At 40.4% G+C, this 14,633-nt stretch overlaps 1 protein-coding gene across 1 annotated transcript in view; it reads right to left on the reverse strand.

Annotated features, from left to right (window-relative positions):
* Positions 1 to 260: 260 nt before the first annotated feature.
* Positions 261 to 14,633, reverse strand: part of samd12 (sterile alpha motif domain containing 12) — a gene marked incomplete at its 5' end in the record, with an annotated part of 83,166 nt that continues 68,793 nt past the window's right edge. The window contains one exon of the mRNA XM_053613518.1: positions 261 to 4,953. Coding sequence (XP_053469493.1) covers positions 4,931 to 4,953 — 23 coding nt within the window. The remainder of the gene's footprint in view (positions 4,954 to 14,633) is intronic.

Genomic DNA, 14,633 nt, shown 5'->3' on the forward strand with positions numbered 1-14,633 from the left:
AACGTGAAGACTTGATAGTGTTTCACTGTAAACTGCCTCAAAGGCAGCAGAGGGCTCTAAGAATACAAACTGTCCCTTTACTTGTGGCTGGGAAGAAGAAGAAGAAGAATAAGAAGAAGAAGAAGAAGAAAAAGAAACCATGATGTACAAGAGACCAACTTGTACAAAATATTTTCCAGTCCTGTCTGTGCATTTCATTGACAAACAGAAGCACACAATAAAATATAAGACACAGGTAGACCAATGCTTGTAACATATTAATGCATTTATTAAGTTTTTAATATTTTGATCCATCAGTAGGCACACTATATGGAAATGGAGGAAAAGTCAGGGCTCTAAAGGTTTGGTCTGCATGCCTGTTTCATACACAAGAGCAGAAAAGAATAACGCAGCATGCTACAAAATGGCTAAAATCAAACAGTTGTTTTCAGCCATGTATGTGAATGTGCAGTCATATGCGTAGATATTAATTTTAACTGTTACGAGAGAGAGAGAGAGTGAGAGAGAGAGAGAAAGAGTATGCATTAACATAACCCAGTGTTTCTCAAACCAGTACTCCTGGACCCAGATGGTTTGCATTTTTGCTCAGCTGTCCCATTGGTGAGACAAAATGATCCAGTGCCTTTAGTGTATTGATGCTTTTCAATTGTTTGATTGATTTTCTGGTAAACTACAGATTTTAAGCTAACTAGTAAGTGTCCCAAAAGTCTCCATACACAGGGGACTGTGTTTGTCAGCACCATGTCGGTTGTGTCTAGATCACTGGATGTTCGTGGAGGACATCCGCAACACTTCCAGTCTTTTTAAAAAATTGATAATAAGTTTAATAAATAACGGTATCGTGTGTGATGTGTTCACTATGTTTCCTGTTAAAGTCCATCACAACCTTGCGACAGCGTCCCGATCCGGCCGTGAGAACGATTTTAATACGTTCTTCTTTTGGCATTCTTAAAAGGCCGTGTGAAAAAAAATTATAATGTAAACTAAGTATGAAACATTTTGGAAGACATTTTGCTAACAAGTGTTAAAATCCCTATGTATGGAGACTTGTGGGACAGCCTGTATTGTGTGTGTGTGTGTGTGTGTAGTATGTATAGTTTGTTTTGTCTATAGTGTTTTTGACAACTTTGGGACAATTCAGACATAGCTCTTGGTAGGTCTCACCAAGCCCAGAGTGTCTTAAACAGAAGATGATAGTGTATGAGAGTTTATTAAGTGACTAATCTCATTATCTGTGATTGTGCTGACGTGACGTGCGCATACATGATCATGCAACGGTTGGTTCAACTGTGTTGTGAGCTCTGAAAACAAAAATGTCAAAGATCTGGAGCAGGGGTAATCAAATGGTGGTCCTGCAAAGTATTTCAGTGGACTGAATCGAGTAGTTGAACCGATCAACGTAGGAAAAAACCTGTTGTTGTCCAGCGACTCTGGTTTTTAAACATGAACCTGCATGGATTGTGTAGTAGATTCTCTGTTGTGATTTATCCAATCACATGCTAAAGGCAGCTCATTGGACCGGTGACTAGGTACAAGGCTAAAGACATCTCAGAAAGTGGAGGGTTATCACCGACTTTCATAGATTTGACAATCTTTTCAGGTCTGATTAGTGTAGTGGTTACATGGCTTGTTTTAAAAAAAAAAAGGTCAATGGTGAAAACAGACAATTTTTCTTACTTATTCATTGCCAAATCATTAAAGGTTCATTATTAAAAAGCTAACTGTTGCTGCCATTCAGTCAGTAGTTGCTTATCCAGACCTTTGTAAACAAGTAATGTTATGTAACTGGAAATTTTAGTCGAGTACCCCTGGTCTGGTGGGAAACGACAGGTCATAACCAACAATGTATAATTAAGCATATCAGAAAAGAAAGTACAAAATGTATTGTATGCAAATATTAGCATGCATGTAAGTATATATATGTGTATGCTTCGTCTGAGTGTTCAATCAGACATACACTTGTGTACAGTTCTTTCAGAATAACCGACTCACTCTATAAGCAGCAGCCGTTATAGATAGAGACGTTTGCCTAGACGGCACCTGAATCAAGCGGATCAGTGAGCTGAAACGCGTGGACAGTCATCAGTGCTAGATTAAATCCTAACTGAAGTGTGCATGTGCAGATTTCAGGTGTGTAATACAACATTACTACAGACATGTCCATCAATACTCCAATTCCTCACGATCATCACTTTTATTTGAGGCTTTTCACGGCATGTCTCTTGAGAAGTTTCTGGAAGATTATTAAACAGAAAGCACATCATCCTATATTAACACTTATATTAAGCTAAGACGTGTTGTGATTAGTAGTTCCAAAATAAGTGTTCTGTTTCTTTAAATACGAATAAACACCATCACGTTGACTAAATGGAGCTGACTGAGATCCATACTCTGAGATATGTGATACTTATTTCATTACGGTGAATGGGCTTTTAGCTCTAGGTAAAAGAATGTTGAGGTACACAGACAAGAGTATTCAGAGGTATGTTGTGCCAATTAATTCAATCTCTATCCTCAGTTCTTATGCATTTTTGAAAACTAAAATGTCGTACATGGTCCATAGCCGCAGCCATCTTCTACAACTTTGATAGGAAAGATCTAAAGTTTCAGTTTTGCAGGATTCTTATTCTTCAACTTTGCCCACCATCTTTCCCATTTGACATTTTGTAATATCATGGAACATTAGCTGTCAAATTTTCCAGAGGTCATCAAATCATTTTCTCAAATGGTTCTTCCTCCACAAGCACTCTTTCATCTATCAATTTTTTTTTAACCAAAAAAAAAAAAAGGCTAAAAATGCTTCAGGGAAACGAAAACGCAGACAAAAATTTCCGTCTATCGGTAAATGAGATGCTTTTTTTTTTTTTTCCACTGCTCTACAGTCGGTGAAACCTTTTCAAGCTTAAGATCAGAACCGAGGAAGCAAAGTTCAAATAGAAAGGTTATAGTACATAGTGTCCGTTTTCAGTGCTCGTCTCACAGTAGAGGCAAATGATATGTAAATAAATATTACCTGTTAAAGTCTGTTTAACTTTAATACCGCGCTTATACTTCATGAACCACGCAACTTTCATAGCGCCGGCTCTGATCCTGACACGCATGAAGATAGTCTAGCAGATGAAAGATTAATTATATGCCTCACTCACTATTCTATTACTACACAACTTCCAATTTCCAAAAGTGTTCTCTTGTGTACCAGATAGTGGCTTCATCCAGCCGTGAAATGGCGGCGAGTAGTTTAACTGAAACATGTCTTTTCCTATGCGATTCTCAACAACACTACTGTTCTTGTGGTTAGGTAATACTTGTACATACAGTATAATCAATACCATTCAGTCTGCTACAACTTTCCATTTTTTAGATCATGAATTGACTTCATGTAGCCTTTAATTTCACCAACCTAGAACCGATCTTTTACACGGACTCCAACACGCGAATTCTCGTTAAAATATTCGGAAGGCTAGTCATGTGTGATATGCTACAGTTACAAATGTATGTATTTTTTTTCCCCCCAGCTGATATACTGTATTATGTGGACTTAATACAGATATTTAAGATAAATAACAATGACTAAGCAATGTCCATTCAGTTGAGCAGTTCTGTGTGCTTCATAGTAATAAAGGTAACAGTGTACGGCCATATCATACCACAGCGATGCCTCAGAAAACGTCTGCAGACAGTGAAGAACAAATTCCTGACTTCAATTCGACAGGCTTCGCACATCCTGTTTTCTTTGACACATTGTCCTGCTTTGTTATATTTTTGTAATTCTTTAAAAGTGCTGTTTCATAGCTAGATTTCTTCTTTATTTTTAAATTTATGCTTTTCTTCCACGGGCTTGACAAGCCCCTAGTCTTAGGAGAGGACCATCATCCATTATTTTCAAGGTTTCTTTTTCTCTTTCCCCTGTGAGAAATCATACTGGCCATTTTCCCAACACGGTGGATTCAAGTTCTCTCACTGCTCTCAGTTCAGACACTGAACAGACGCCATGTGCTGTCCATTAATAAATGGGAATAGTCTTTTGCCTCACTTGCAATGACTGACCTTTCTCCTTAATCATATTCCAATTATTATTATTTTTTTTAATATATCCTGGAAAGCATGAAGATTTGCCTTCATTTGAAGGGGTGAGAGTGCAGGAGAGTAGATGCGGTGGCGTCTGCCACGTTAAGACAGCTGGTCAGAGTCACAGTGTAGATCAGATTAAGGGAAGGACGAGCGAAAGGGTTTTCAGTACAGAAAAACCGAGGGAACCGAGGAAACAGATCAACAGAAAAACAGACCAAAGAGAGGACAAGCCCACAACATACTGTTCACATAACAGAAAGAGACAACCGACTCAGAGGAATAAACACGAGGCACAAATACTATACAGATGTGCAAAATGTCTCTATGCAGTCTTTCTGTAGAGTAGAGAGGCGAAGTCACAAAAACAGAAATAGAGTAAGAAAAAAGTAAGCAGAAGTCTAAAAAAAAAAAAGTGTCCAGTAGCACTAGCGACTAGAAGATCTAATATGTGCGTCCGAACATTATGCTAGTCTGACGAGCGTAGCTAACAGACTCTCTACAGGAAAGGTAAAGTGCTACACTTGGAAGGATGACATACAGTGAATGGGCTAATTGGCCAATTAGTCTCTCAATGCCAATTGTCCTTATAGCAAGAAGAATATCTGTGGTCCAATTCAGAGACGTTCCACTTGACAAAGGAAGAAGAAGAATAGAAATGTCTTAAGGGCTTGCATTTGGAGGGGGATGGGGTGGGGAAAGGGAAAGAGAAAAGGAAAAGATAAGGGTCCTAAGACATAAGGGTTTGATTCAGGGCTTGGGGCGACTCCGTTTGGGCTGAAAGGCTGGTGTGTGCTGCCGACATTCGAGAAGATACTCGGACGGTCACGTGGTGGCTGGTGGGTCTCTGGGACTGCTCAGGTTATGGAGAGCTCTCCAAAGATGCTGTAGAGAAGGACAGAAAAAAAAGAGAAAGAGAGGGATTTAAGGAGGGAGGTTAGGACGAATAGGAAAGGAAGACAGGACAGAACAGAGAAAGAAAGATAAGGCAAAAAAAACAAAAAACAAAAAACGAGAGACAGAGGAACGAAGAGGGAAAAGCAGAGTGTAAAGGAGTATGCAGGAAATGACACGAGGGATTGAGGGAGATTGAGAGGAAGAAGGGAAATTAGATGCAAAATAACAAATACAGTTTGAGGAAATGGATAGAGGCAAAAGCGTACACAGGCAGAGAAGTGGAAATGCACAGGACGAGGCATTAAGGACATGAAGAATTTAGACAGCAAAGAGGGAAGAACAGCAGAGGAGAGAACAAAGAGAACATCAGATTTATATGGCAGTTGCAGTGGTAAATCAATAGAACTATAGTTCACCACTAGCACAAGACAGTGTCAATGAACCTGGCACCCCACTGACTCACCTGCCCCGACACACACAGAGTCACACGTCATGACATGACACATCTGACACTCAGCAGCAGGACTAGTCCGGATATGCCCGATACGATAACACCACCTGGGTACCAACCCAAGCTTTATAAGAACTCAGAACATTAAAAAAGCATATTAGTGCTTCTACCCTCTACAGGAACATGCACTGCCTCATGGATACACACAGGAAAACACAGCATGTATTTGAAGTCCATTACCATGGAGTATCCTGACAAGCTGTCAGATCATCACAAGCCCTCCATCTCATGCAGAAGCACATGAGCAGGTGGTGCGCGAGGCTGACTCGGGAGGTTTTTGGGCTGATCCTGAATCCTTGAATCAAGGTCAAGGATTTTCACTTCTTCACCAGGAGAAATGCCAACATGACAGCTACTATTTGAATGCCCACACTATGGCATGTAGGAGGAAGTGTTGGGCTAAAAGTGGTAATGGAAAGCTTGCTGTTGGGAGGAATTTAAAAAAGTACCTGTCAGTACGAATTTCCAAATAGTGAGTCTCTCTGACTCTCTGACATTATGAACCATGACTGGAATAATAATATCCACGGATCTGTTTCTACCGTACCCGCCACTTAGACAGAGGACAAATTTCCTTCTCGATCCCCGTCGTAAATCAAGTACGAGGAATGAGAGAAATTGTCCACTTCTCTTTATAACTCCCTCTAGCCAGAGGACACACTCCAGTCTCTTTCACCCCACTGACTCCATCCTCAAACAATGTGATTTACTCATAATGGAACACAGACAGAGTCGGCGCAGCTCATGTGTTACACATTACACGCCTGCTTTTTATGTTTCCTCTGAAAACAAAGGATATTTATCACTGTAACCTTCCTTTGACAAAATTTATAGTGCTATAAAATATGAAGAAGATAGAGGGTGAGATCTTGTTCTCTTTTTGTGCACCGTACTGGCTCCCCTCTCAGCCCTGGTGGAAATGGACTGGATTCAAATGAATTACAGATGAGCCGCCTTCAGAGACGACAGAGAGAGAGAGAGAGAGAGAGAGAGAGAGAGAGAGAGAGAGAGAGAGAGAGGGGCGAAATCCAGGAAGAGAGCTCTGGAGAAGAAGCTGGAGGCTACCTATGCATTCCTAATTAGTTCATACTTCTACCAGTAAATTCCAGCTCAGCCTTGGACTCTTTCAAGCCCAGTTTCTCTCTGCTGAATTCTTCCCAAAGCCCTAGGAGCTGGCAGATTTGCCTTTGTAGTGGCTGAGGAGCTCAGTGATTGGAAGACTCGCAAGTATTTTTGGTGGCGTTGATCCACTGCGGCTTCTGGTTTGGCAAATGACCCGGGGCTATGTTTGAGAACTCCGAAGGAGGAGAGGCGCGCCTCACTACAGGTGTGTTATGGTTAGACGTTGTTATTGTATGATGACCAAGTCAGAAAAGATCACTGTTGCAGTATCAATGGTACCACGATCAAGATACTGATGAGAAGGGACATTTATGATAGGAACACTGGCACTCACATATGTACTCAATTTAACATATTACACTTGCTTTATCCTGGTAAAATAAGATAAAGCACTTATTTATACTTTATCCTGTGTATGAGCAATAAGCAAGCAAGCAAACAAACAAATAAATATTTAACCACGCTTCGATTGTTCCTTTAAAATTTTATTTTAAAATGAAATATAGTTTGATCAAAAATAGTTGATTTTAGTCCATTTATTCCAGTTCATAATGCAAACACACTTTGAATATGTGCATCAAATCCATCCATTTTCTGTACTGCTTATCCTACACAGGGTCACGGGGAGCGTGGAGCCTTTCCCTGGGGGACTCGGGGCACAAGGCGGGGGACACTCTGGAGGGGGGGACAACCCATCGCAAGGCACAATCACACACACACTCATTCACACACCACGTTCAATTTAGAGGTACTAATCAGTCTATAACGCATGTCTGTGAACTGGCGGAGGAAACCGGAGTGCACGGAGGAAACCCTGGAGAACATGGGGAGAACATGCAGACTCCGCACACACAGAGCGGAGGCGGGATTCGAACCCCCAACCCCGGAGGTGCAACGAAAACGCAGATATATTATGTCAAAACATTTTCTTTTAACCTCACTTAATTCATAATTAATAGATACGAGTCAAAATAACTTTCAATTTTCCCTCTGAGAAAGCCTATTTTTGCCTTTGGCTTTTAACTTCAGCTGCATGAGCTTTTCCTTTTATAGAGTTTTATGGCCTGGTGATGTACAAGTGACTGGCATTCATCAACATATGCACGCAAATACAAAGGAAATCAGCGTTTCTGAAACGTTTGTAAATCCGGCAAAAAGATTTCATTCGGTTTGGCTTACACAAACACAAGGCGCATTGTTTGTCTGCTGCTATGTACGTCTGAAATGCACCGTGATTTGTTCGACACAGCGATGGTCCTTAAATGTACAGTAAGACGCCTCACTTCAAATACGCTCCTAGAACATACTGCGCTATTTGTTCTACTTTAGGACAAAAAAAAGACATTTAAAGCATTGCGCTTTGTGTCACACCACAGTCCTCACCAGCAGTGAAACCTGCCTGCCCATTTCCCATCAGCACACACATAAAAGGACATCTTTACACACAGAACTTTTGATCTGCTTGTGTGCAGGTTTAAATAGGCCGTCCTGTTCTCCTTTTAGTGCCTTCTTTCCCTTGCCCTGGATTCCGATAACAAACAAAAGAGAGAAGTTGTTCAAACAAAACAGCTCATCAGCATAACCCACAGAGGCTATGTAAAGAGGTCTATTTATGTAGACTTTCTGACTCTCATCGGTAACGCTCACACCAGTCACTTCCCCTCTGCTCACCCGCTTCCTCTCGAACTGGGCTGCATATAGGAAATGATGAGTATAAGAGTGTGAAGAAAGAAAGCAGTATCATTCCTAACTCTTGTGCTCGCCTATCCCCCCCCTCACTTCAGGAAGAGCCGCTTAATCACTCACTGTTGAACTATAAGACATTTAAAGCGGTAATCATTCTAGCAATTAAAATCTTTTCTCTACTTAAGCTGAATAATATGAATTCACTAAATTAGTTCTTGACCATTCGTATATATTCAAGGTCAAGTTGTCTTTATGAATAGTTTGATGAGCCGCTTTGCTGAATATACTCTATTACATTATCTATTGTATTCTCCTCAATTTATGGAAATAGACACTAACAGTGTAATACCAATGCCTGCTCATAAAATAATTAAACAAGACAGTATTCTTGCTAACACATTCCTTCATTCCTTGAAGCTGCAATTTTAGTTAAGCATAATATTTCTAAATGGTAAATAGCCATGTGAGATGAGAGAGAGAGAGGGGGGGCGGGGGGGGGGGCTGCTGCTGAAGATTTAAAAGCATAATACAGCTTTGTAGGACTAAATGCTAAGTAGCTCATAGGTTGTCCTCAAATGGAAACAATGAACAAACACACGATCATCAAAATATCAGAATAATACTTAATTGCTAAAATATTGCACTTTCCACTAAAAATCAAACCGGGATGCTGTTTGTAGGACATTCATTCACATAGGGCTGTATTCAAAGTTGCAAACATAAGTTGAATCAATACAGGGACTATTATCCATGTTCAGACCCAACTTACACAGGGGCTTAAGCTGATTTTCTGTGCACATTAAGAATGACCTGTGTGCTACCTGTTTACCATGAGAGATTTTCAGTATTGTATAGACCACCCTGTTAAAACAAGATCCATCCATCCATCCATCCATCCATCTTCCGTACAGCTTATCCTACACAGGGTCGCAGGGGAGCTTGGAGCCTATTCTGGGGGACTCGGGTCACGAGGCAAAGGATACCGTGGACAGTGTGGCAGCATGAATTGTAGTCACTCAAACCAGCCCGTTTGGTACCAACAACAATGCCACAGTCAAAGTCACTGAGATTTCTTTTTCTTCATATTCCGATATTTGATGTCCCCATCAACTGAACTGTATCTGCATGATTTTATGGATTATGTTGCCGCCACATGATTGGCCGATTGGATAATTGTGTAAATGAACAGATGTACAGTGGTCAGTGAGTGTGTATTAGTAGCCTAATATATTGAGAATATATTGATAATCATGAATAGTCCTATTTGTAATAATTGCATTCATTTTCCATCTTTGCATGTTCGTCTTAATTTAGCAATCTCAAATCCACCCACATTAACTGACTTCCAGCCTACAAAGCAGCACTGATACCAGTATATAGCAGCAACTAATAATAATGGAAGCAAGTCAAAAAGCAGGCAATAAATAAATAAATAAATAAACAAATAGCATGATGAAGTGCTCAACACTGCCACTGCACTATTTGCATGCTCACAGATACAGTTTTGTGCAATTGATTCACAGCTCTTTGTTGAAGATATGATTTAAAAACCATACAGAAAGTGTAAAGCTTAGGGGTGAAAAATGCTTTTGCGGTAGAAGCGTGCATGATTTATATGATTATTTATTCAACAGTATTTATATATTATGTGTGAATTTTCATCACCAAGGACCTAGAATGTAGGCTGCAAGGTTATGATTACAATGGCAACTCTGAATCCTTAAGGTACGTTCACACATTCATTTTCAACGACAGCTGGTGACGTCCAGCGACAGCGACCATTGGCGACTAGATGTGGGCGTGTCTAGCGACTTTGAAGGTTGAAAATTTTGACTTTGAAAATTTTGAGCAACTTAGAGCAGCGACTACCAATGGGAGTGAAGACAGTAGAGCGCACGTGATCCGTAGCCACCCCCTGCTCACTAGCAGAAGCAGCGCCATTGTGGCAGTAGCCAATTAGCTTAGCTTAGCTTAGGATCATAGTGGGTTGAAAGCAAATAAATAAATAAATAAATAAAAGAAATAATATTGAAACACACTCACTGAAGAGCTGCGGTCTGGCTCCCGTTCACCATCGAACACTAGTGAATGACACCCTGATGGTGACGCTCACTTACTGAGATAGGAGCTACATCGGGATTTTGCTCAATTGCAACAAAACGTGAGTCTTCTTTATTATTATTTTGCTTTAAACATGCTAAGGCCATAAACTAAGCTAAGCTAATTGGCGCTTGTGCTTTTGCCACAGGTAGATGGCCGAGCACACACTGCTTCTCCTTCATCTCGTATGATATGATGCATAGATACACTGGTGAATTTTATATAAGATTGCGCTCCCTCCAGAATGTTTAATTTTAGCAACTGGTTTGTTGTCAAAAGTGGAATGTTACTATAGCAACCAGTACCAGGAACGCCTACTGGTGACTTCATAGTACAGCGACTGGCGACTTGCAGCGATAAAATTGCTGTATGTGTGAATGCACCTTTACTCAGCAGGTGAGCCAATGCAAAAATGAGGGATAACACAGCACCTTAGCCAGTGTTCTCTTGCCATATCTATTGTCTTCATACTCCTTCCCTCCTCCCCCATCATAAACCAAGCATGGAGAGAGTAGTGCAGAGAGGGAGGAACGAAACGCTGCAAGAGCAAAGAGCTGGAGAGACATTCTACGCTGTATAAATAGGTTTCAAAGAAATGGGCTTTATGATAAAACTGCAACTGCGTGGTGCAATCTAAATTTGCCAGTCTCATTGTAAACACGAACAAAAAACAAAGAGAGAAGAATAAAACCTGACACTCAGGGGGTTTGGGATGGCAGAAGCTGGAATCATGTCTGAGAAGGAGGAAACTTTCCTTTCTGTGATTTATTGGTGCAGTTCTGGCGGTAATCAATGGTGCATGGAGCCAAGCTTGTCTGACACTGGTAAATACCTGCTCCCCATTGAAACAACACTTACTTTCTCCTGCAGAACCTGACCTCCAGCCAGCGATCAACGACACTCAATTAAACTTTATTAGGTACCATTATTATAAAGCAAAAGCTTTTGCAGAGAGAGGCACCAATGTTGGCTGGGTTTACTTTGGAGTGCTGGAGTATACAGTATGTGGAGTATATGTACTGTATGTACCACAGTGCTGATTAATGCTGCATTATGATTGGTCAGAACGTGCTGATTAATTCTCTATGACAGAGGCTCAGACAGTAACCAGCTGTTAATGCACTCGTTTTAATACGTTATCTTTCTATAGTAAGAACTTAGACAGGGGATTGTAAGGTGGACATTCCTTATAACAGATTAAAGGTGCAATAGTCGATTAATTTTATTGCAAATAACCTGGAAGACATGTAGAAAACAACAACAGCAACAACGGATTAAGCCATGGCCTTAGCAAAAGTTTATTAAGTTGTTGAGAAAACCTGTTTGGAAAAACAGAATTTTGGTCTTGAATGCTTTGGATGCGTCTCCTGTCAGTTATTTTATAGACATTATATGGGCCACCTAAAACCTTTGGGGCAGAGCTTCGTAACATGGGCGGGAATCATTCAAATGTCAAACACACCCAATCTTGGAAAAACCCCCCCACTAATCTTACCTAACGCACCTTTAAAAGACAATATGGTAAAGTTTTCTGTGAAGAGATGTTTATTCGTAAACATGGAATTTATTCGTAAACATGGAATTAGCTTCCACTGTTATGCTGATAATACACAGTTGTATGTTTCAGCGAAGCCAGAGGACAGACAGCAGCTTAGTAAAGTTGAAGAATGTGTAAAGGACATTAGACGTTGGATGCTAACTAACTTCCTTTTACTTAATTCTGATAAGACAGAAGTACTTTTATTAGGACCACATGTAGCTAGAAGTAAGCTTTCCGATCACATGGTTACTCTGGATAGTTTATCTGTTTCATCATGAGCAGCAGTAAAAGTCCTCGGTGTGATTATTGACTCCAGTCTATCCTTTGATGCTCATGCATATTACTAGGATAGCCTTCTTTCATCTCAGAAATATTTCTAATATAAGAACTATAATGTCACTACATGATGCAGAAATATTAGTTCATGCTTTCGTCACCTCTAGACTAGATTACTGTAATGTCATACTGTCTGGATGTTCCAGTAGGAGCATAAACAAACTCCAGTTAGTCCAGAATGCAGCTGCTAGAGTCCTAACTAGAACCAGAAGATACGACCACATCACCCCGATCTTATCAACACTGCATTGGCTCCCAGTGAAATCTCGCATTGATTATAAAATACTATTATTAACTTATAAAGCATTAAACGGTCTCACACCACAGTATCTAAGCGACCTTTTGGTTTTCTATGATCTGCCACGCCTACTTAGATCTAAAGACGCAGGCTATCTGATGGTACCTCGAATAGTGAAGGCTACAGCAGGGGGGAGAGCTTTCTCTTATAGAGCCCCACAGTTATGGAACAGCCTTCCAATTAGTGTTCGGGACTCAGACACAGGCTCGGTGTTTAAGTCTAGGCTTAAAGACGTTAGGCTTATTTGTTTACTCAAGCCTACCCTGACTAGACTTTCTGTTACACTAAGCACAGTCCTAATAATCTTTTCTCTCCCTCTCTCCTTCTGTCGAGCCACACATGATTTTATGGAGATACTAGAGATCCTGATCCTCTCTGCTCTCCGGACCTGCCTGATCCGTTTCAGATGTCCTACCTCTGGATGGAACTCTCATCTACTCCAATTCCAGATTGCTGGGACTACGGCTGCTTCTAAGGCCAAACAGACTTCATATAAATCCATAATGAACTTTTTCACACTATCTGTTGTTACCCAGATGAGGATGGATTCCCTTCTGAGTCTGGTTCCTCTCAAGGTTTATTCCTCTTAACATCTTAGAGAGTTTTTCCTTGCCACCGTCGACACTCAGTGGCTTGCTCTATTGGGATAAATTCGTACCTTTAATATCTGTATACCATGTTGATATTTCTGTAAAGCTGCTTTGAGACAAAGTCTATTGTAAAAAGTGCTATACAAATAAAATTGAATTGAATTGAATGTTTATTTAGCAGTCAGAGTTTTGTGACATGGCTTGGTGATTTTACAGTAACATGACAAACAGAGAGGCTGGAAAGGGGACTGATCATAGCTATTTAAAAAGTAAGTGCTAACAGGAACTACCTTGTTTCGAGGAACATTCCCAGATACAACTATAAATAAAATAAAAAGTATCATGTGTGATTCTTTAATTAATAAAAGATTGTAATCACTCGCAAACTGCTATGATGTTAGGGGAATAAAACACTTCTCGACATACCGTTATTGCAAAGTAATCAACTTTGGGCATCATGCCACACACTCGTAAATTATTTTCCTACAACAGCAAAGCCCAGTTGTGTTTTATTCCAAACACAATTACCAATAACACCATACAAATAAAATTTACCAATAAAATCTGTTATTATCCTCTTGCAATATACCCTCGAAAGAAGAATCGCATTATAAGATAGAACGCATGCAGGAATGGATAACAAAGAAAGTGGAAAGTGTGAGCACAGTGAAAAGGGGTGGGTTGTATTCCCTAATGTCATTCTGAGTATAGACTCTCAGCTCCTGCTCGGAGGACTACCGCATTTATACTTCAGTGTAAAAATAGCTCCTGTGATAATTTATTTAGCCTGAACAAGCCTGCCTGCATTGTGCTTCTGGAAAATGGCTTCCTTCACCAAGATCATGATAACCCTCTGCGTACCTCGTATTTCCTCACAGAACTATTTGAACGCCACATTAGCAAATGCGCATAATGAACTGAGGTTGTGCCTCTGCTCTCGTTATCTGCTGGTAGAAAAAAAAAAACACCCCTCTGTTGAGGGGAAAATAATAACATTCACACTTTTGCAGAACTTCCTATTTGCCAGCAGCAATTACATTACACATTAATAAAAACGTAATCAACAGTTCTCCTCGCTATGCTGGCAAGATTCTGTGGTGCAAAGTAGCGTAAACTGGCCTGAGCTAATCTGTGAGGTGCTGAAGCTCATTAGGCTTTCATCTGTGACGAAAAAAAACCTCTCAAAAGAGCCCTAAAATGTGACATTTCTGCACTTTCAGTGGCAGCGATCCATGTCGGCCAGGAAATGGGTCCAGGAAGGAATCCTAATGTTTTGACTGCATGCTGTATCTCTATAACCTTGAGATTCATTGGTGAATAATGACTCAGCTCTGTGAGCTGGCATGGGTCTTATGGGAAAAAGACATTGTTTTCATTTCAGTGGACTCCCAAATTGCTGTCACTAAATTTTCTACTCATTGACAAAGAATGGCAGCGCAGATGGTGCACAGAGTGAAATAAACGAAGAAGTACGGCATATAAAAA

The sequence above is a fragment of the Ictalurus furcatus genome, chromosome 24 (assembly GCF_023375685.1).
Source record: "Ictalurus furcatus strain D&B chromosome 24, Billie_1.0, whole genome shotgun sequence".
Lineage (NCBI taxonomy): Eukaryota > Metazoa > Chordata > Actinopteri > Siluriformes > Ictaluridae > Ictalurus > Ictalurus furcatus.